The sequence below is a fragment of the Phyllopteryx taeniolatus genome, chromosome 18 (assembly GCF_024500385.1).
Source record: "Phyllopteryx taeniolatus isolate TA_2022b chromosome 18, UOR_Ptae_1.2, whole genome shotgun sequence".
Lineage (NCBI taxonomy): Eukaryota > Metazoa > Chordata > Actinopteri > Syngnathiformes > Syngnathidae > Phyllopteryx > Phyllopteryx taeniolatus.
This window is the reverse complement of record NC_084519.1, coordinates 9652387-9673023: the sequence shown is the minus strand read 5'-3', so window position 1 is coordinate 9673023 and position 20637 is coordinate 9652387. Positions and strand designations below refer to the sequence as shown.

The 20637-nt window shown below is 40.9% G+C and overlaps 3 protein-coding genes, 1 long non-coding RNA gene and 3 other non-coding genes across 12 annotated transcripts in view; 5 read left to right on the top strand and 2 right to left on the bottom strand.

Moving 5' to 3' along the window:
* The first annotated feature begins 92 nt into the window (after positions 1–92).
* Positions 93–1891, top strand: zgc:153284 (uncharacterized protein LOC751696 homolog). Its single transcript, XM_061753447.1, has 3 exons — positions 93–252; positions 337–504; positions 1689–1891. The coding sequence occupies exons 1-3, from the start codon at positions 208–210 to the stop codon at positions 1749–1751; spliced, it is 276 nt and encodes a 91-aa protein (XP_061609431.1). The 5' UTR covers positions 93–207; the 3' UTR covers positions 1752–1891.
* LOC133468047 (uncharacterized) lies at positions 140–1094 on the bottom strand. Its single transcript, XR_009785397.1, has 2 exons — positions 866–1094; positions 140–787 (listed from the first exon to the last, which is right to left on the bottom strand). It is a non-coding gene; the product is annotated as an uncharacterized LOC133468047 (long non-coding RNA).
* Positions 1892–3298: 1407 nt separating the features above from the next.
* rps12 (ribosomal protein S12) lies at positions 3299–9769 on the top strand. The gene is made up of 6 exons (XM_061753446.1): positions 3299–3403; positions 3529–3575; positions 5421–5537; positions 6616–6718; positions 7309–7410; positions 9680–9769. Exons 2-6 carry the CDS (start codon positions 3562–3564, stop codon positions 9740–9742), a joined length of 399 nt encoding a protein of 132 aa, XP_061609430.1. The 5' UTR covers positions 3299–3403; positions 3529–3561; the 3' UTR covers positions 9743–9769.
* Positions 5271–5346, top strand: LOC133468757 (small nucleolar RNA SNORD101). Its single transcript, XR_009785567.1, has one exon. It is a non-coding gene; the product is annotated as a small nucleolar RNA SNORD101 (small nucleolar RNA).
* LOC133468760 (small nucleolar RNA SNORD100) lies at positions 6452–6534 on the top strand. The gene has a single exon (XR_009785570.1). It is a non-coding gene; the product is annotated as a small nucleolar RNA SNORD100 (small nucleolar RNA).
* Positions 7151–7234, top strand: LOC133468761 (small nucleolar RNA SNORD100). The gene has a single exon (XR_009785571.1). It is a non-coding gene; the product is annotated as a small nucleolar RNA SNORD100 (small nucleolar RNA).
* A 414-nt stretch (positions 9770–10183) lies between the features above and the next one.
* eya4 (EYA transcriptional coactivator and phosphatase 4) overlaps positions 10184–20637 on the bottom strand; it is a 58832-nt gene continuing 48378 nt past the window's right edge. For 4 of the 6 annotated variants that reach the window (XM_061753441.1, XM_061753443.1, XM_061753445.1 and 1 more), the window contains 7 exons: positions 19417–19506; positions 18186–18244; positions 17714–17874; positions 17390–17504; positions 17199–17320; positions 13735–13835; positions 10184–10739 (listed from right to left, as the gene is read on the bottom strand). In XM_061753441.1, the coding sequence (XP_061609425.1) occupies positions 10659–10739; positions 13735–13835; positions 17199–17320; positions 17390–17504; positions 17714–17874; positions 18186–18244; positions 19417–19506 (729 nt within the window). In that variant the 3' untranslated portion in view covers positions 10184–10658. Of the gene's footprint in view, positions 10740–13734; positions 13836–13901; positions 14003–17198; positions 17321–17389; positions 17505–17713; positions 17875–18185; positions 18245–19416; positions 19507–20637 lie in introns of all 6 variants that reach the window. The other 2 variants (XR_009785395.1, XM_061753442.1) reach the window with 2 other exon arrangements.

The following is a 20637-nucleotide window of genomic DNA, read 5'->3' as shown; positions in this document are numbered from 1 at the left end:
AAGCGCTTCTTCATTTTTGTCTGTTTGTGTGTGCCAACAAGTCACAACTGGAAAGTGGGTGTGCCCATACACACAGGTTTGTCATGTCCAAACCTGCTTACCTAGTCTGCTTTCTCACACGCACACACATACACACACATTCTGCTACTGGACGTCTCTTCTTTAAATCAAGAGTTTTTTGTTGTTGTTGTTGTTAAACTTGCAGCCATGCCAGTCAAGGTGTTTTACTCCAGTGTAAGCGGCTCCAATTCGGTAGAGTATTCTTCCCTTTTACTCATGACTTTTGCCAACTGTGTCCAATTTTTTATTTGATTTAATTATTTTGTTTTACTCCAGTTAAGGAATGACCAGCTAAGAATCTTCATGGTCCTCGAGTCCAAGAAGATCCCCTTTGAGAGGGTGGACATTGCCCAGAATCCTGCAGATAAAGATTTAATGAGGAAGATAGCAGGGAACCCGACCGCTTTGCCCCCACAAATATGCAACGGGGACACATACTGCGGGGTAAGGTTATTTTTTTGTTTTCCCCCCAACTCTGCAATTCCTCTCTGCTAGTCACGGGTGTGTGGGAACTAAAATCAATATTTGAACTATTACAACACTGCAACTGTCAGGTGTGGGAAGTAGCTGAACCCAAGAGCAGGCAGACGCTGATGTAGAATATTGAACAGTTTATGGAGCAAAAGTTATGGAAGTGGTCCTGGATGTGTTGACAGTCGGCGGCATGGACAGGTGGCAGGCAGTGGACAGAACAGGGGGCTGGCAGGAACGACGTGGGTCAGGAACACTGGGAACGAGGAGACACAAGAGTTAACAAGGGAACGAGGAGTTGAGTAGCTTACATGAGTACGATGGGCCGTGGTACCGCTAGGAGAGGCTGCAATACTTTGGCGAGGATTTCCGGGAACAGGCAGGCTTAAATGTAGGTGGTGATGAGGGTTGATTGGAGACAGGTGCGTGGCTTGAGGAGAAGCTGAAACAGAGAGGGGAGGGGAGAAAGAGGACGAGAGGGCGCAAAGCGCCATCCAGGCTCCAAAATGGTACTGCAGGGCAGTACATGACAGCAAAAAAAACGGTAGACCACAACACGCCCTAAAATTATCTCTGGTCTGTTCAATCGTTGTATTGACTTTGTGGTAGAAATGTTGATGGGAAAAGAAGAGCTGCTCCCATATCCATATGCCCATTTACATTCCATTTTTTAAAATTATGAAAAAAAATCCTCCTCTCCAATAAACACCTTACCTTTGACAACCATCTGATGTATTCTTCTACTAATCTAAGTGACTCAGTAAGATGCGGCAATATTAGTCATTTTTTTGTGGATGATAAAGAATATATGCCTGTGAGGTTTGTGGAACTGGTATTTTCTATCGATATGTGTTCCTCCACCGTTTGTGTTCAAATATACCTTGCTTAAACACCTCCTGTCTAATGAATATCTTTCGGCCAATGACCACCCCATACTCGCTGAAATTAAGTAATCTTACTAAATATAAAATATGACGGTACAAATAAATGCCTCCGCTCCAATAAACACCTTATAATAAACACCCGCACTATCTAAAGGAGATACTCTTAAATATTATTATTATGCATGCGTGTAAATAAGAAGCACTGTGACTCAGCGTTCTCAGCATTTTGTGAATGAATACATGTAATGTGCATGTTGTCATTTTCCAATTTAGGACATGGAGGCGTTCAATAATGCAATTGAGATGGAACAACTGGAGGCTTTTCTCAAACTCTGAGACGAGATGTGACCGAGCCACAGGAATCCTCCACCACTTTCTTTTGCCCAAAAATATGTGTTGAATTATGTACTGATATTTCGTTTTTGTCAGATACTTTTTAAAAAAAACACAAATCAATAAACAACAATTAAGAAGGACTTTAGCTCCTTTAGGACTGTCTGCTTCCTCCAAATTTTGTTTCACAGGTATCTAATCCTAGGTCTGTGTCATATTGTCTGTGTCATGCTTTTGTCAAAATACCGCAAGGATCAAGAATTCCAAACATTTTTTTACAGAATTTTCTTTTTCTTTTGCCATGAAATTGGCTCATTTTAGGAGCTGATCTGTCTCATGCAGTGTGCTAGCCTGCATCCCACAAATTTATTACAGTGGTACCTTGGCTAACGAGTTTAACTCGTTCTGTGACAAAGTTCGCATCTCAGTTTACTTTTATATCAAATCAATGTCCCCCCCATTGTTATTAATTGAAATGCTTTTAATCCATTCTGTCCTCTGAACAAAAAAAAACATTTTTTTGTTATGCATTTTAAACAAAGAAAAGTAGCATTATTTTGTATAAAAAATAAAAGAGAATGTAAAGAAAGCAACTGGTTTATAAAAATGTTACTAATAATAATATAATAATAGAGTATCAGCAAGCTTTGTTACAGGTTTCCAAAAATAAAGTTCCATCCATCCATCCATCCATCTTCTACCGCTTATCCGAGGTCGGGTCGCGGGGGCAGTAGCTTTAGCAGGGACGCCCAGACTTCTCTTTCCCCAGCCACTTCATCCATCTCTTCCGGGGGGATCCCGAGGCGTTCCCAGGCCAGCCGAGAGACGTAGTCTCTCCAGCGTGTCCTGGGTCGTCACCGGGGTCTCCTCCCGGTGGGACTTGCCCGGAACACCTCACCTCATCCGAATCAGATGCCCCAGCCACCTCATCTGGCTCCTCTCGATGCGGAGGAGCAGCGGCTATACTCTGAGATCCTCCCGGATAACCTCTAAGGGAGAGCCCGGACACCCTGCGGAGGAAACTCATTTCGGCCGCTTGTATCCGGGATCTCGTTCTTTCGGTCACGACCCACAGCTCGTGACCATAGGTGAGGGTAGGAACGTAGATAGACCGGTAAATCGAGAGCTTCACCTTTCGGCTTAGCTCCTTCTTTACCACAACGGATCGATACAAAGTCCGCATCACTGCAGACGCTGCACCGATCCGACTGTCGATCACAAATAAAGTTAAATGATGGAATTTGACTTAAACAGTATATTATTGATATGTTTGAAGAGCTGAAGTCGGAAATTCCGACAAAAATCCACACTATTGGCAAGTTTCACTATATTTGCATCAAAACAGCAAATTATTTTTTTTCTCTTTTTTTTTTTTTTAAAGAAAGCGAGGTGAACGCAAATAGCCAGCATAGAGCCCTACGGGTAATATTACGTAGAGATTAGAGTATATTTGTATTCAGAATTAATAACGTAGACATTTTCTTGTTATGTCAAATAATGAAAAGTCGCGATTTGGTTTCATATTCATGAATAGAATATGAAAATTAAACAGGCAGTATTCGGACGCTGTCAATTGAAGGGCCTTCCTTGCTGCATTAAAACTGTGTCGCCGATTTATGACGTCCTCTTTACCCGCTAACCGAGAGGAGGAAGGGGTGCGTTTGCTCACCTGCCAGACATAATCCGCTCAAATTCGCTACCATCCTGCTTTGTTACATGCTGAAAGCCATTAATCGGCGATGGAAATGAACTATTATATGTTGTTTGTGCTTTATTACAGAAGTTTAGGTCCGCCGTCCATCCCTAATCAACAATGGCCGAGGAAGGGTAAGCATATTGTCGCTCTCATGTGGAATCGACTAACTGAGCCATTATGACTGTAACGTGTATATGCGCTGTACTAAATATATAGTTGTGTTTTACCTCCTTCCACTGGTATTGCTTCATTTAAACTGAGAGGCTTCTTTGCGTATTTTTAACGAAGTTGTTTGTCGTGTGTGTTACCCGCGTCGCTAACATGCAGCGACAACAAATCTTAATATATGGCAATATGTACGTATATAGCGCTACTAGTTATAGGTGGGGAGTGTAAAGGGATGGAAAAATACTAATTCCCACTTTCCTACTAACCATTTTATTACGTTTTTCGCAGTGTGATGGATACTCATTTTTATTGCAGAAACTGTCAACCCCCGTTGAACGCCGAGGATACATTGAAGTCCCAACCTGCATTAGAAAATCTGTGATATAGACAAACAACGCTTTAATCACACTTTTTAAAAAATATTCCTAAGTACCTGTTATCACTCTTTAAGATCAGTTTCCCACCACGCTTCAAAGATGAGCTTGTGTGTTTTGGATCATAAGCAGATCATTTCTTTCTCCATACTTTGGCCATTCCATCACATTTGTAGATGTTAATCTTGCTCATCAGTCCATAAAACTTTGTTCCAAAACGTGTGTGGCTCATCTGTAGTTATTTGCAAAATCCAATCTGGCCTTCTGATTCTTTTTGCTGATGAGTGGTTTGCATCTTGTGGTATGGCCTATATATTTCTTCTCTTGAAGTCTTCTTCGAACATTGGATTGTGATGCCGTCACCCCTGGCCTGTGGAGGTTTGGAGCGATGTCACTGACTGGTGTCTTTGGGTGTGTCTTCACACCGCTCAATGTTTCTGTCATCGACTGCTGTTGATACCATTGGCCTACCCGTTCAATCTCTGTTCCTTAGTACACCACTAGGTTCTTTCTTTTTTAGGGCATTCTAAATTGTTGTATTGGCTATGCCCAATGTTTGTGCAGTAGCTCTGAATGATCCTCCTCTTCTCTCAGCTTCAAAATAGTTTGCTTTTCTCCAATAGACAGCTCTCTGGTCTTCATGTTTGCTTAACAGCAAATGCAGTTTTCACAGATGAAAGCCAAAAACAAGCACTACCTGTTTAAACAATCCATCTGTAAAAGGCAGCACCTGAGCAACGAGAAACATCCATCAGTCATGTTCCAATACTTTTGCTCACTTGAAAAATGGGTGGCTTCAAACAAAAGGTTCTCTTTCCTGAGTTGTTTAACACATCAAGATGTAAATAGCATGAAATAAAAACTGGAATTCTGAGCTTTTGTCTCATATTCTTTTGATCTGAAACCCAAATGTCTTCAGTATACAACAAAAACAAAGGAATTGACCTTGCAGTTCCAATACTTTTGGAAGTGTCTGTAAACAGACCCCAGATTAATACTCGCAGGCATCTTGTCTCTGTTCTGTGGGAAAGACACTTGCTGGAGTTTTGTTGGGAATCTTGCAAATAGTTATGCTGCATGTCTTTCAGGATACCTCAGTACTACACTGAAGGTGTGCAACTCTGAATTCAGACTTGCCTATATACTGTAAAAACCCCTTTTTATAAAATTATTGCTTGAACATTAAGTGGGGGTGTGAACTATGAACTGCTATATAGTGGGGGAATGCTAATTTTCTGGAAAATGTCAAAGATTAACCATTTCTCTTCAACTGAGCTCCTACATGCTTGAATGATGACTTTTAATCTTTTGTCGGATACCCCTTCACTCTCCAATGGGTGATAAACCTCTTCTGACAAGCTGGAAGCTCACCACCAACTTATTGATTGTTTTATATTTTATTTTTGTTGATGTTGTCCCCCTCTTCTGTGACAGCGTTGCCGCCGGAGGTGTGATGGATGTCAACACCGCGCTCCCTGAAGTGCTGAAGACCGCACTCATCAATGATGGCCTTGCCCGCGGTATCCGCGAGGCTGCCAAAGCCCTGGACAAGTATGTCGTAACGCGTTTACAAATGTATACTGGTACCTTGACTTACGAGTGTCCCCAACTCAGGAGTTTTTTTGAGCCACCAGCGGTCATTGTGTTGTTTTTTTTTTTTTTTTTTTTTTTTTTCCATTGCGAGCAAAAATTTGACTTGTGCTTGAGCTTTTTTTTTTTCTAATCTTGGGTCCTATGAAAATGAGTGGTGAGATGAAGCGGGTGTCGATTGTCCTCCCTGAGTGTGTTGTTTGGCAGGTAGCAAACATTTCTTACAAAAAGTGCACCAAGTGTACGCTTCAATCTGTTTTTTTGCCATTCCCCATTAACATCGACTGTAAAACTAAACGTTTAACAAATTAGTTGTGTAGCTAACAAAACCAGTCTTACAAAAGCCTGTTAGCTTAATTTCAACACAATACGAAAAGCCAAAACAGGCTAACCAAACTAGCTTCAATTTTGCAGTAGTTATAAACCTTTAAATCACTGGGGGGGGAAAAGTAAACATATACTGTGTGCAATGCCGAGAGGCATATATTCATTATGCTCAGAGAAAAACGACTAATATTACTGCAACTTAGATGCAATGGTATTATGCATTTATTACACTGTCACTGTTAGCCCTGATGTGCAAACTAGGAGCAGTGCAATAGTATGAAGTAAAAAATGCTGCAAAAACTCAAGAACTTTAAATTGTATTTAATTATTACTATGTTTTTATACACTACAGCACTATAGAGTGCAGTTTTATTTTAAAAAAAAGCATGTTACAAAAATGTTTTTAGCGCATCCAAGAATGGATAAATGGCATTTTCATTTGTTTCGATGGGGAGAGTTGATTCAAGATATGACGGATTTGCGTTACGAGCGTGGTCGCGAACAAATTCAACTCGTAGGTCAAGGTGCCACTATTTTAACTCTCTGCAAGTATCAGTGATGATATCTTGGCTCCCTCTACTGACCACCCTGAGGAGAAAAGCCATTGTTACCCAATTCTGTCTGAGATGTTGGCTTTAAAAAAATATATATTTGGGTGTTTAGCATTTTAATTTCATGGATGCAATGCTTACAACTCTTGAATTTCATTTAGGCGCCAGGCCCACCTGTGCGTCCTCGCCGCCAACTGCGACGAGCCCATGTACGTCAAGCTAGTGGAGGCCCTTTGCGCCGAGCATCAGATCAACCTGATTAAGGTGAGGTGTCTTCTTGCTTGCTGCTATGTTGAAAGTTGATGTAGATCTTGATGGAGAAATTGTCCAATAAAGTTTGAAGATGTATTTGGTAGGGCTGGGTGACAAATGGATTTCAGTGTTATTCATATGTATATGTTTAGGGTTTTTTTTTTTTTTTTTTTTTCTCTCTCTCTCTCTCTCCTCTTCTTCTTCTGAGCAGCTCCCATAGTTCATAGCATTTCCCCACTGACATTTACTGTTTATGCCAACATGGCTGCGAATAAGGGAGCTAGTTTACTTAATTATAGTCAGTTTAGCCAAATTGGTGATTTAGTCGCAGGTAGGCAGGTCGCTAAGGTGACTATTTTTCAAAAATATGACTAGTAACTTCTCACAAAAAAAATTAGCAACTAAAATGGAAATTCTGGAGATTTTGTTTTTAAGGCCCTTGGTTGCATCGCTGATGATAATCTGGCTCCCTCTACTGAAAGCCGTGATGACATTTGCCACTGTTACCCAATTTGTGTCTGAGATGCAGCCAAATTGCTGCCCTTCTGTTCTATTCCACTCGTTGGGCACACAAGTTACAACGTGCGGGTTCTGTCTCGCAGGTTGATGACAACAAGAAGCTTGGCGAGTGGGTTGGTCTGTGCAAGATTGACCGAGAGGGCAAACCCCGTAAAGTGGTGGGCTGCAGCTGCGTTGTCGTCAAGGTAATGAGCCACACTACACCCACAACTTCTCGTTACTATGAATAATCCTCTTTTTTTTTTTTTTAAACTTAAAAATATTTTTTTTATTTAATTTTATTAAGATAAAAAATGGGTGGGGCTATTCCTAGTTATTTGTTTATTATTATTTTTTTAATGGATCTTTTTGACAAAGGTATGAATTGAATCACATTAACCCATAAAGATCTTTGGTGTACCAAAGAGACATAATAGGAAGGTTGGCAAAAAAAAAGTATGTTTCTTGTTGCTATCCCGTAAAACTGAAGTATTTGTGGCAGAATGTGTTTGTAGCCAAAAGTTGCGGCCCATCTACTTAAAAAAATAAAAATAAAAAATTAATCAGCATATAATAAGTCATTGAGGCTTATTCATCCAGTAGTGCTTCAGCCACTAAGCATAATTAACTGTTATAAAGATTTCATAAAAAGTATATATATACTCAAATATCATTTTACTTACATATGTACTTGTTGTGAAATGTGGGTCCTATCAGTTCAACACTTAAGCTATTTTGTTTTATGAATGGCAAGGGGCGGATGCTTATCCAAAAAGGTAGGTAAATTGGACCTTCCGCCTCTAGTGGAAGAGCATCTCATTGTTCCGACTGTCACTATAGGTCTCTGACATACAGTGGGTACGGAAAGTTTTCAGACCACCTTAAACCTTCGGCCCAGTCTGAGGTCCTGAGCAGTCTGGAGAAGGTTTTCTGTCAGGATATCCCTGTACTTGGCCGCATTCATCTTTCTTTCGATTGCAACCAGTAGTCCTGTCCCTGCAGCTGAAAAACACCCCCACAGCATGATGCTGCCACCACCATGCTTCACTATTGGGACTGTATTGGACAGGTGATGAGCAGTGCCTGGTTTTCTCCACACATGCCACTTACAATTAAGACCAACAATTTCTATCTTTGTCGCACCAAACCAGGGAATCTTATTTCTCACTATCTTGGAGTCCTTCAGGTGGTGTTTTTTTTTTTTAAATTTGTTTTAAGCAAACTCTATGTGGGCTTTCATGTCTTGCACTGAGGAGTGGCTTCCGTCGGGCACTCTGCTATAAAGCCCCAACTGGTGGAGAGCTGCAGTGACGGTTGACTTTCTAGAACTTTCTCCCATCTCCCAACTGCATCTCTGGAGCTCAGCCACAGTGATATTTGCGTTCTTCTTTACCTCTCTCACCAAGGCTTTTCTCCCCCGATTGCTCAGTTTGGCCGGATGGCCAGCTCGAGGAAGGGTTCTGATCGTCCCAAAAGTTTTCCATTTCAGGATTATGGAGGCCACTGTGCTCTTAGGAACCTTAAGTGCAGCAGAATGACAATTGTCTCTGAGCTCTTCAGGCAGTTCCTTTGACCTCCATGATTCTCATTTGCGCTGACATGCACTGTGAGCTGTAAGGTCTTACTTATATAGACAGGGGTGTGGCTTTCCTCATCAAGTCCAATCAGTATAATAAAACACAGCTGGACTCCAATGAAGGTGTAGAACCATTTTAAGGATGATCAGAAGAAATGAACAGCACCAGAGTTAAATATATGAAGTGTCACAGCAAAGGGTCTGAATACTTCTGGCTGTGTGATAATTCAGTTTTTCTTTTTTAATAAATCAGCAAGAATTTCAACAATTCCGTTTTTTTTCTGTCAATATGGGGTGCTGTGTGTACATTGAGGAAAAAATGAACATAAATTATTTTAACAAATGCCTGCAATATAACTGAAAAATTTAAGGGGGTCTGAAAACTTTCTGTACCCACTGTAGATGAACTGTTATTTGTATCAAATAATTATTTTTGTACCAGTTAATTGAAATTAGATAACCAAACCAGTGTTAACTGACTAACTCATGTCAGTGTTTGGGGGGGGGGGGGGGGGGAGTACAACTGTACCTGTGTATCACGACAATCACCACTGTGACCTATGTCAAGCTTCCTATGCCAGTCAAGTCCAGGTGCTGTGCCCCTGCCGTGCCATGCAGCTGTTGTTTTAACTGGCTAGAAGGACCGCCACGGTACGAGCCCCGTCACCTCAAATGTGGTGACTGGGGTCCCTGAAAATGGCAACAACCTGTGGGCAAACGGTGCCTGCATAGCTCTGAAGTCTCCATTTGAACTTGGGTGCCTTCTTGTCTAGCATTGTCAGGGTCCCACCGCGACTTGCACTGCCGGCTACCGCAAAGTGCACCACAGTCGTAACAGCCCACCTCTTAATTTGGACTGAGTTTTTTTTTTTTGACATTGTTTTGAATTCCCACTACAGGACTATGGCAAGGAGTCTCAAGCCAAGGATGTCATTGAGGAATACTTCAAAGCCAAGAAGTAAAAGACAATAAAAGTTTGAAACTGAAAATCTTGTCTCGTTTTTTAAAAGTATCCTTTAATACTCATTGTGTAAATGCTGAAGAGCATGTTACTATGCACAATTTGGTTTATTTGCCCCTCTTTTTGACATTCATTGCACATTTCTCAACTGATCCAAATTTTCAGAAAATTCAAGACATTCTGAGAACTATTTTCCACATTATAAAAATTCCCACAATTCCACTTTTCCAACAAAAAACTATTTGACTAAGACATTGAAGAAGCGTTCCTATTGTTCCCATTCCAAATAAAAACTGTTAAACACACCTTGGGAGCTGTTTAATATAAACTTGATGGATTGGATTTCAAAGTTGCTCTTTGCAACTGTCGATTTTTCTGTATGCGGCCCTAGGAAGTCAACATTTTGATTCTGATCGTAGTGAACAATCAAAGCCAACACCCAAATATTTATCCTCGTTTAATATTTACACTTTTGAAAAGAACAGACATGAAAACACATTAAGGCACAACACATGTTGCGCATACTCAACAACCCCATTCACCGCACCAAAACAACACCCCACCCAAAAAAAAACTTCAACACATCACCCACACTTCGGCCCTTCACTTTTATTGCAAATAATTTACACAGGCGTCTGCATCGGACGGACCAGAAAGGAAAACGCAAAAAACCAGCTGGCGTGGCTACGTGCTGTCTGTACAGAGACCTCCGGCTTTTAAGTCTGGACAGTCCTTTTTGTGTGTGTGTGGATTCTCGGAACACCTCTCAGTCCTCCATTGCTGCTTTTAAGACCATTCAGTTTGTAAATCCAGGCGTTTGAGGAAAAAAAATAAAATTGCAGTGTATAGTTTCTTCTTAAATAGTTTTACAAAAAGGTATGCGCACGTCCATTGTGACAAGTCCTTATTTTGAACAGTTACAGGTACTCGAACTCCAGTGCTTGATGTAACGCCAGCAGGTCAGAGTGGCTGGATATCCTCCAGAAGGGCATGTTGTGCTTTGGATGACAGTTAGTGGGAGGGAAAGAATGAGTTTGCAGCTAAATACCAGCGATGAGACAAACACTGCAAACGAAATCCATGCAGAACAGCATTAGGAGGTAAGAATTGCTTTGTTGTCAAGTGGCCACATCTTTCTGCTGCATATGCTTGAATCTTGCCATCAATAATACTGACATGTTAAGGAAACTATGTTAGGGGGGAAATTCTGAATCCATTACAAAAATTAAAATGGATTTTGGAATGTGTATTTTGTTTAGAATAGGAAAAATATAAATTTAAGATGGAAAAATGTTTTTTTTGTGCTTCTGATTATATTTTTCAAAATTCAGATTGTAATGATAACTGCCAAAAATCTAAATTGATGACTTTTCCTCAAAATTCTTTTTAACCTTGGCCAAAAAAGCAATCCAGTACTTTCCTTAAAATGCTTACTCCCAACACCTACCAACTAAATCAGGATTAATTCCCTGAAGTATACTGGAAAGCATGAACTGTACATATTTTCTTGCACTACATGCTGCAAGTAGCGAAGAACCTGCAAACCTCACGGCTAACACAAGCATTGTTTAAACTGGAACCTCCCAAGTCGGAACATGCAGCAAAAGTTTAATTTGGACTTCAAATTATCATCATAGGTGACGTCAGCTCACTGAGAATCGAAATTAGGATTGTTTTACTTTGGGTTTTTAAAACCATAGAACTTCAACTACGCGAAGGTAAGTACAGCAAGTAAGGTCAGTACAATGTGAGCAATATAATGTGAATTACGCACATTTTAGAAAGTAGATGCTGGGAAAGTGATTTGTCTTCCTTACTAAGCTACACTTAATTCCAACAATTATCTATTGACAACTAGATGGTGCTGTTCCCCCCCTGCAAACACCTCTGGCCCGCTCCACGAATCCTGTCATTCATCTTCCAAGACTGAGTAGTTTTACATTATTTTCGCATACAAAGGTTCACACCTCTTCGTACCTGCATGGCTTTTACGAATGTTGAAATGTTACCTTCAACATTGTGAGCTTAAAGATTTTATGTGCAATGAGTTTTCATACTAGTGAAGGCAAACTCATACTACAACCCCAATTCCAATGAAGTTGGGACGTTGTGTTAAACATAAATAAAAACAATACAATGATTTGCAAATCATGTTCAACCTATATTTAATCGAATACACTACAAAGACAAGATATTTAATGTTCAAACTGATAAATGTTATTGTTTTTAGCAAATAATCATTAACTTAGAATTCTATGACTGCAACGTGTTCCAAAAAAGCTGGGACAGGTGGCAAAAAAGACTGAGAAAGTTGAGGAATGCTCATCAAACACCTGTTTGGAACATCCCACAGGTGAACAGGCTAATTGGGAACAGGTGGATGCCATGATAGGGTATAAAAGGAGCTTCCCTGAATTGCTCAGTCATTGACAAGCAAAGATGGGGCGAGGTTCACCTTTAAGGATAATGTTCCTCAACGTACAATTGCAAGGAATTTAGGGATTTCATCATCTACGGCCATTAATATCATCAAAAGGTTCAGAGAATCGGGAGAAATCATTGCCCGTAAGTGGCAAGGCCGAAAACCAACATTAAACGCCCGTGACCTTTGATCCATTAGGCGGCACTGCATCAAAAACCGACATCAATGTGTAAAGGATATCACCACATGGGCTCAGGAACACTTCAGAAAACCAATGTCAGTAAATACAGTTCGGCGCTACATCCGTAAGTGCAACTTGAAACTCTACTATGCAAAGCAAAAGCCATTTATCAACAACACCCAGAAACGCCCCCGGCTTCTCTGGGCCGGAGCTAATCTAAGATGGACCAATGCTAGGTGGAAAAGTGTTCTGTGGTCAGATGAGTCCGCATTTCAAACTGTTTTTTGAAATTGTGTACGTCGTGTCCTCCGGGCCAAAGAGGAAAAGAACCATCCGGACTGTTATGGACGCAAAGTTCAAAAGCCAGCATCTGTGATGGTATGGGGCTGTGTTAGTGCCAATGGCATGGGTAACTTACACATCTGTGAAGGTACCGTTAATGCTGAAAGGTACATACAGGTTTTGGAGAAACATATGCTGCCATCCAAGCGACGTCTTTTTCATGGATGCCCCTGCTTATTACAGCAAGACAATGCCAAACCACATTCTGCACGTGTTACAACAGCGTGGCTTTGTAGTAAAAGAGTGCGGGTACTAGACTGGTCTGCCTGCAGTCCAGACCTGTCTCCCATTGAAAACGTGTGGCGCATTATGAAGCGTAAAATACGACAACGGAGACCCCGGACTGTTGAACAGCTGAAGCTGTACATCAAGCAAGAATGGGAAAGAATTCCACCTACAAAGCTTCAACAATTAGTGTCCTCAGTTCCCAAACGTTTATTGAATGTTTTTAAAAGAAAAGGTGATCTAACGCAGTGGTAAACATGACCCTGTCCCAGCTTTTTTGGAACATGTTGCCGCCATAAAATTCTAAGTTAATGATTATTTGCTAAAAACAATCAAGTTTATCAGTTTGAACATTACATATCTTGTCTTTGTAGTATTTTCAATTAAATATAGGTTGAACATGATTTTCAAATCATTGTATTCTGTTTGTATTTATATTTAACACAACGTCCCAACTTAATTGGAATCGGGGTTATAATAGATGGACCTTAAGCTGGATATGAAAGATATGGCAAAAATGCTCAGCTTTCCATAGGTGACTGTTTCAGTGCGGAATGAATTAATTCTGCTTACATTGTTCCCTATGGGGTGAATTGATTTTAAATTAGAACAACTTGGAAGTCAACCGGCGTCACCGATGGGATTGTGTTGGAGTTGGGAGGTTTTACCAATCTTTGACAGTAATTGTACAGACTTGGAAGAACCCATCCACAGCAAGGACCACCAGTAAAAACCTCTAGAGCAAAGACAGGCAGGCGTCATCCAATCAGAGCGCTCACACTGTGCCAAGTGGGCGGGGTCACAGGTGGCGAGGTCCATTTACCTTTTTGGCCGCCTGCTCCTCTTCCGCACCGTCCCCCACTACAACATACACTACTTTCCTGCCAAACCTTTGCATTATGCGCTCAAAGCAACTCTCTTTTCCTGCAGAAGAAACAAGGAGGAAGAAGGGGTTGGGTGAAAACAAAAGGAGTAGAAAAGTCATTTTACCTGGCTGGCTGCATGCTCCTCATCCTTGCCATCGCCAATCACAACATATGTAATGTTAGTGCCAAAGCGGGACACTATACGCTCAAAACAGCTTTCTTTGCCTGGAGACACAGAATGGCAGAGATGGGGGGACTCGAGTCAAATGACTTGACTCGAGTCGACTCGAGTCAAATGACTTGACTCGAGTCGACTCGAGTGGCAGTTTTATGACTTGCGACTTGTTGCCAAATACTTGAGAAAGACTTGACTTGAGACTAGCTCGCCAAGAGACTTGACTTTGACTTGACTACATGACTTGACAAGTCATCTTGTTTAGAAATATGTATTTTAATTGAGACAGTTTGCCTTTTCTTTTGAAAGACAGCGATGTTTTGGGGGGACATTCTGGCCAACCTGGCGGCACGGTGGCCGACTGGTTAGAGCGTCAGCCTCACAGTTCTGAGGACCCGGGTTCAATCCCCGGCCCCGCCTGTGTGGAGTTTGCATGTTCTCCCCGTGCCTGCGTGGGTTTTCTCCGGGTACTCCGGTTTCCTCCCACATCCCAAAAACATGCATGAATTGGAGACTCTAAATTGCCCGTAGGTGTGGCTGTGCGTGCGAATGGTTGTTTGTTTGTATGTGCCCTGCGATTGGCTGGCAACCAGTTCAGGGTGTACCCCGCCTCCTGCCCGATGATAGCTGGGATAGGCTCTAGCACGCCTGCGACCCTAGTGAGGAGAAGCGGCTCAGAAAATGGATGGATGGATGGATTCTGGCCAACCTGGCAACACAGTCTGCGTTGTTGCGCACTTGCCAGTATGACGTAGCCACCTGCATGAACAACGATGGAAAGGAGCTCCAAAGATAATAAAATTTGAGTTCAAGGATTATGTTGTCGATGAAATCTGAAAAGAGGATGGCAACCTGCATGGCTTGCAACTCGCGCATTAAAGACACAACAACGACATCGAACTTCATCCGTCACTAAAAACTCAAAAAGACAGGTAAGCTAATTTAACAGTTTAGCTAGCTGGTCAAACATTACGTTTCATAAGCTGGTTTGGGCCGATTAAAATTATGCGATTGTGAACGTTTTAGTACAGCTAAGTAACATAACTAGGGGTGGGACGGTTTATAATAATTGTCCGACTCTTTCGTTTCAGTTCATATTTCATTAATTCATTTTATTTTTCCCCCCTCTCTCGCTCATGCACTGTAGAGTAGAAAGTAGCGCCTGAAATATACTGCCAACCGCAGAGTGCAGAAATGAAGCGGCGTTGCTAGCGTTGTGGATATTAAACAAGTTGCAGAGACATTTGCGGGCATGACAAAAAAGTCGGCGCTAGAAGATGCCAGGTGCGTTATAGGTCTGCTTTATGGGATCACTTTGCATTACGATCACGGTGATAAAAATGTTGAAAAAAAGTGCGTTCCACTATTAGTAAGTACAGTACAAATTGTAAGTAGCTATGTGTGAATATAATTTTCATACTACTGAACATGTTTATTGAAGTTTCACCGTTGATATAAACGCTGTAAATAAAGCTGTCTGCACTTTGTTTTGAAAATTGAGACCATAACATATGAAACATAACCTTTAATCTAATGACAATTGTCAGTTGTACAGAGTCAGTGCTTCTAAATAAATTAACAAACCCGACTGAGTGATTTAATTAAAGTAGAGGACCCAGAAGGAATGCAGATTTTGTTCACATAACCTTTTTGGATGGCCACATTTTTATGTCATGTATTATTCCCTTAATTATGAATCTCTTTCTTTCTCCATTAGCCCATTAGGTACACATCCAATTATATTTGACCAACAGAAAACAGTCTTGGCTTTTGCTGAATTGTGTTCTCCCAAGAACCAAGGCTGTCATCACAAAGTACAGAGCATAGTTTGTTCAGAAATAAAGTCCAGTTAAATTAAAATACAACTTTAAAACAATTCAGCGCAATAAATTCAATCAATCATAATCTCAGTTGTTATTCATTTAACTTTTATAAGGTGTGAATATTTTTTTTAGTGTTATGATTTATGAGGGAAACAATTGTGAAAAAACATTTTATTACCACTCTATATTGTGACTGGAACAAAATTGTTTGACTTGACTTGCGACTTCCTTAAACCAAGTAATGACTTGCTCGACTTAAAATTTAGTGGTGAGTTGCTTGATTTTTCTCCCACAGTGACTTGGGACTTGCTTAAGACTTGAAGGTTATGACTTGAGACTAGCTTGTGATTTGCACATACAGTATGTGACTTACTCCCGCCTCTGTAGAATGGCTTTCACAGCTTTTCCTTGTTTGGGTGATTATTCAATTTATAAAAAAAACAACAACTAATTTTACTCACAATATACAAGGTGCTGATGACTTCAACATGCTACATTTGGATTAAAGTGCATATACTGTTGAGCAGGGGTTACCTATTTTGTTTTAAAGTGAGAGCTACTTCTTTGGGTCTGATTAATGCGAAGGTCTACCAGTTTGAGAAACACTTTTGAAATAAAGTTGCTCAAATTACACTTAATTATACAGACAAACCTCAAATTAGAATAGTGTCAAAACCTTTATTTAGTTAGGTAGTTTAATTCAAAAAGTGAGACTCCTATTTACGCACTGGTGTCCAATCAGAACACAGCATTGTCCCGTGTCGAGGTCATGTGATCAGCATCGCCTGATTTGTTGATGGAGTTTGGACTGGATACGTAGTTTTCGTGCCAAGTTTTCCTTCTCATTATTTTTCCAATCACGACTTCTTTTTATCTATATAGTGTGCCCAAGTGAAGTTGTTACGATAGCAACCATTTTCCCACCCATTGTCCAGTTAAGGTGTAGGTTTTAATGGTCCTCCATGTTAACATGGATATTTGACTTCAACAGCCGTCAATGGCAGTGAATGAGTTATTGTGACCTAAATCGGCTTATATCTCAATGGACTTGGGACTGGCTGTACAGTTTTATCACCAAGTGTTGCTTTTCATTATTTCCTCAAGTTGTTACCATAGCGACCAATGTCCCATCTAATATCCAGTTAAGATACAGGCGTTACTGTGCATGTGTCTGTACATGTCTTAAATCAGCAAATGTCTCACCCGAGTTTAGACTGGTTGCGCTACTTATATTTACTACCTTGGTGTTATCATTTTAAGTGAGTTTGGACGGTTTAAGAGTAATGTTTAAAAGTGCAAACAACTTGAATATTTTCCTCTGTCTACTAGGTTGTGATGCTGTTACCATAGCGACCACAGTTCGTCTCCAGCTGCCATCGCTGTCCAACCTCCAGTTGAGTTGCATACTGTTCAGGCGTCTTACCTATTTTTGTCGCACTATAGATGTTCTCGATGGGGAACACGGAGCCGAGACTATAGAGGAGAATTTTAGCCAGTGCCGGTATGAGCTGCGTCGTGGTCACCAGCACATTGACGCAGTTACTCCTGTGGGACCACAGCACATTTCAGTACTGTAACGCTCACAATTCCAGAGCAGCGTGCAGGAGGTGGTACCTGGAGCTGATGATGGACAACGACTTGAGGGCGTGAGTGAGCCAGGAGTCGGTCAGCGCCTCCACCTCGGCTCGCAGCTGCAGCCAGGCGTCTCTCTTAGCGGGACCCAGCAGACCTGCGACATGACGTGGACGCATTAGGACATCGAGGAATCACGTGCGCGGGTAATGTAAACAAAAAAAAGGTTCATAAAGATGTTTTTATATTTGAGTCTATGTAGAGTGAATCTCTGCTGTAGGGTAAGTTTAATGTTGCGTCCATAATAAATGCTCAACATAGGCATCCCCTTGCTCCCCTTAGTACAAATCTGTCTGCTGGTCTTACCCCCCACATTGTTTTTGTAAGTGCTATACAACTCTTTGACACGTCGGTAGCGGAAGGCCAGCTTCCTCATCCAATCGACGCCGCCGCGGACGCCCGTGGCGAGACACAGATTGGCGCTGGTCGCAGCTGCATGGAAGCCATCAGTTGCAAAACTGTAAGTACTGTTGATAATAATAATGACATGTCTTATTTCAAGGAAAGACTGGCTCCACTGGAACAAAAAAAATTATGTTGAATTAGTCTTAACTAGAACAGCTTACAATCGGCTTTTACATTAAATTGACTCTGTTAGTGAATTTCCATCCATCCATCCATTTCCCATATCGCTTATCCTCACTAGGGTCGCGGGGTTAGTGAATTTCAACATATTCAATTAGTTAAAATGTGCACATTTCATAATTTTGACATTATTATTATTATTATATGCCAATAGACTGCAATAATATTGATACCAATAGGAGTTTATTCTCACCTTAAGTCCTGCCCGTTGTCATCAGATGATACGTCATCAATATGTACCTGATCACACTCCTGCAAACACACATGACACAATAGTATTTGATCACAGTTAAAGAGCAGTAAAAAAAACAATTACTCCATTTCAAAATTCCCATACACAGATGATTTTTTCCCCTTGAAGACTATTCTTTAAGATTCCAAGTTAAAAAAAAACAAAAAACTTAATGATTATAACAATTTAATTATTGTAATATTGCACATTTATTTCTGAAAAGAATATTACTAACAAAAATAGATTTCAAAAGTTCTGACAAATATGACCATATTAGCAAAATAATACTCTAATATTGAACTTAAATTTTTTGTATTTATATATTATTTTCTCATAATACCCAACCCTCCCCCACCCAAAATAAGACTGATCCTTTTAAGATTCTAACAATTTTCTCTGAAAATTACAACTTTATTACATTTTCAGTCAATACTCGAGCTCAGAGCATCAGCATCTATAGCAGTTTGCAACAAAGTTACAGAGAGACTGGAAGAGTCACGGGGAGGCACAGAAGTGTGTGTCCTTGGAAGTAAAAAAAAACACGACCCATTTTGCGGTTCAGCTGCTTGTTAGGGAACACCATACAGACACATTGAACAATTGAAGAGTTCAAACGCAAAACCAGACTATTTCCTTTTTTTGTAAATTGAGTAAAATTAGTTTGTATTTATTTATGGTTCCAGGGCAACGCTAATATTTTTTTATTTGGGCTATTGTAAGTTAATTAAGAGGGATTTTTTTTGGGAAAAAAAAAATCCTAGTTATTGAGAACGTCTTTCAAAGAGGTCTTTGATGTCATATAATCGCAAAACCCGACAACTCCAACACAATAATTTAGTTCAAAAACAGACTAAACTATAAAATCACATTGAAATGGTAAGTACAGGTATTACGCGTTGTGAATAAAAATAACAGATGAGTGTATGCACTAGAACTACAATCTCTTGGACTAACTCTTTACCTTAACTTTAATCTTAAACCTTCACTAGCGTATAATCCATCTATAGTGTGGTGTAAATGCATTACACATTTGTAGGACTTAAAATTCCCGCATGATGAATGTAGTTTCACATTTCCCCACTTGGTGGAAGTAGTGGCTTTGTTGCAGCATGCGGCTGTTGCTCATTGTCACGTTAAACTCAACAATTTGTCGGAACCAAAACCAGTTTACAAGTGTACTTTAGCGCCTCACCTCCAAGTCATTGAAGAATAAGTGCGAGTCGGCCAAGTTGAAGATCATCTCCTCCATCCTCAGGCCCAGCGTGACCGCCATAGGAGGGTCCTCAGCGGGGACAAAATAACAGTTTTTAAAATTTGGTTCAAAAAAAGATTTAGAGACACACGCTCATCACCACAGACGATGACAGACAGGTTGCACTTGTTCTGTCCCATCAACATTCCCTTTGGCTTGCTATGTGTGTGTGAGGCTCAGCTGCAAAAACCATCACGCGCGATAGGTCAGGGGGGTGGAGGCTGTCAGTGCACCAGAATAGAAGCAAGCCAACAGACGGGAGAGTGAAAGTGGGCTAGAGACAGAGAGAGGTTGGGCATTCCCAAGTGTGAGAAAGTGACATACAAAGCGAGGGAATGCTCCATTATGTGTTCTAGTATGTCTTCATCCCCTTTGAGGATTGAATGGGTACGAATGCTGAGACCAGCTAATGCTAAAATATTTTTGCCACATGACAAGAGATCTCAAATTGTGAGCAAGACGTGGGATGCTGGGCGGATGTTGTGGCATTCGCTCCTGCAATCTGAAGCTCGCTTGCACCTCGCAGTTAGGCTCAAATGGCATTTAATGAGCACATGGTGGACCTTCACTTAAAAGGATTCAGTTCGCAAGCGGACTGTGTACTGTTTAGCAAATATATTTCGAATTTCTGAAAAGGTTTTCATATCAATTGATATTTCACTATGACGGAGTGGACATGTTAAGCGTGACACCTGACTACAGATAATATGATAAAAATGATGAAAGATAAGTATGAATATTCCTTCTGCAACTATCCACTGTTTCAAGCCTCCATTGAAGAAAGAGAAAATGCTGGTCGTGATGTCACTGAAAACATCAGTTTCTTAAGGCAGTTATCCCATAATGACAGGGTGGACAGAAACTTTACGACACAGTATGAGAGTTGCACTCCTCTCTATTTGTCCTTATAAAAAGGGAAACGTTATACTGAGCCAATGCATCCTAGCGGCCTGTGTGAGAGAGGCAACTCGGGTCCTGTGGTTGCTATGCCAACAGCGTAAACACTATTTTGGGAGAGGTGTGAACAGACACAGCTGCCACTATATCTCATACAAGTGGGGGTTTGGGGGGCGCAATGCTCTTATTTTAAGGCATACATTCAGGCACATTCGTGCAAATTTTTGGCCAGCTCCCAACTGGGAGACGATAAGTCGACTTATC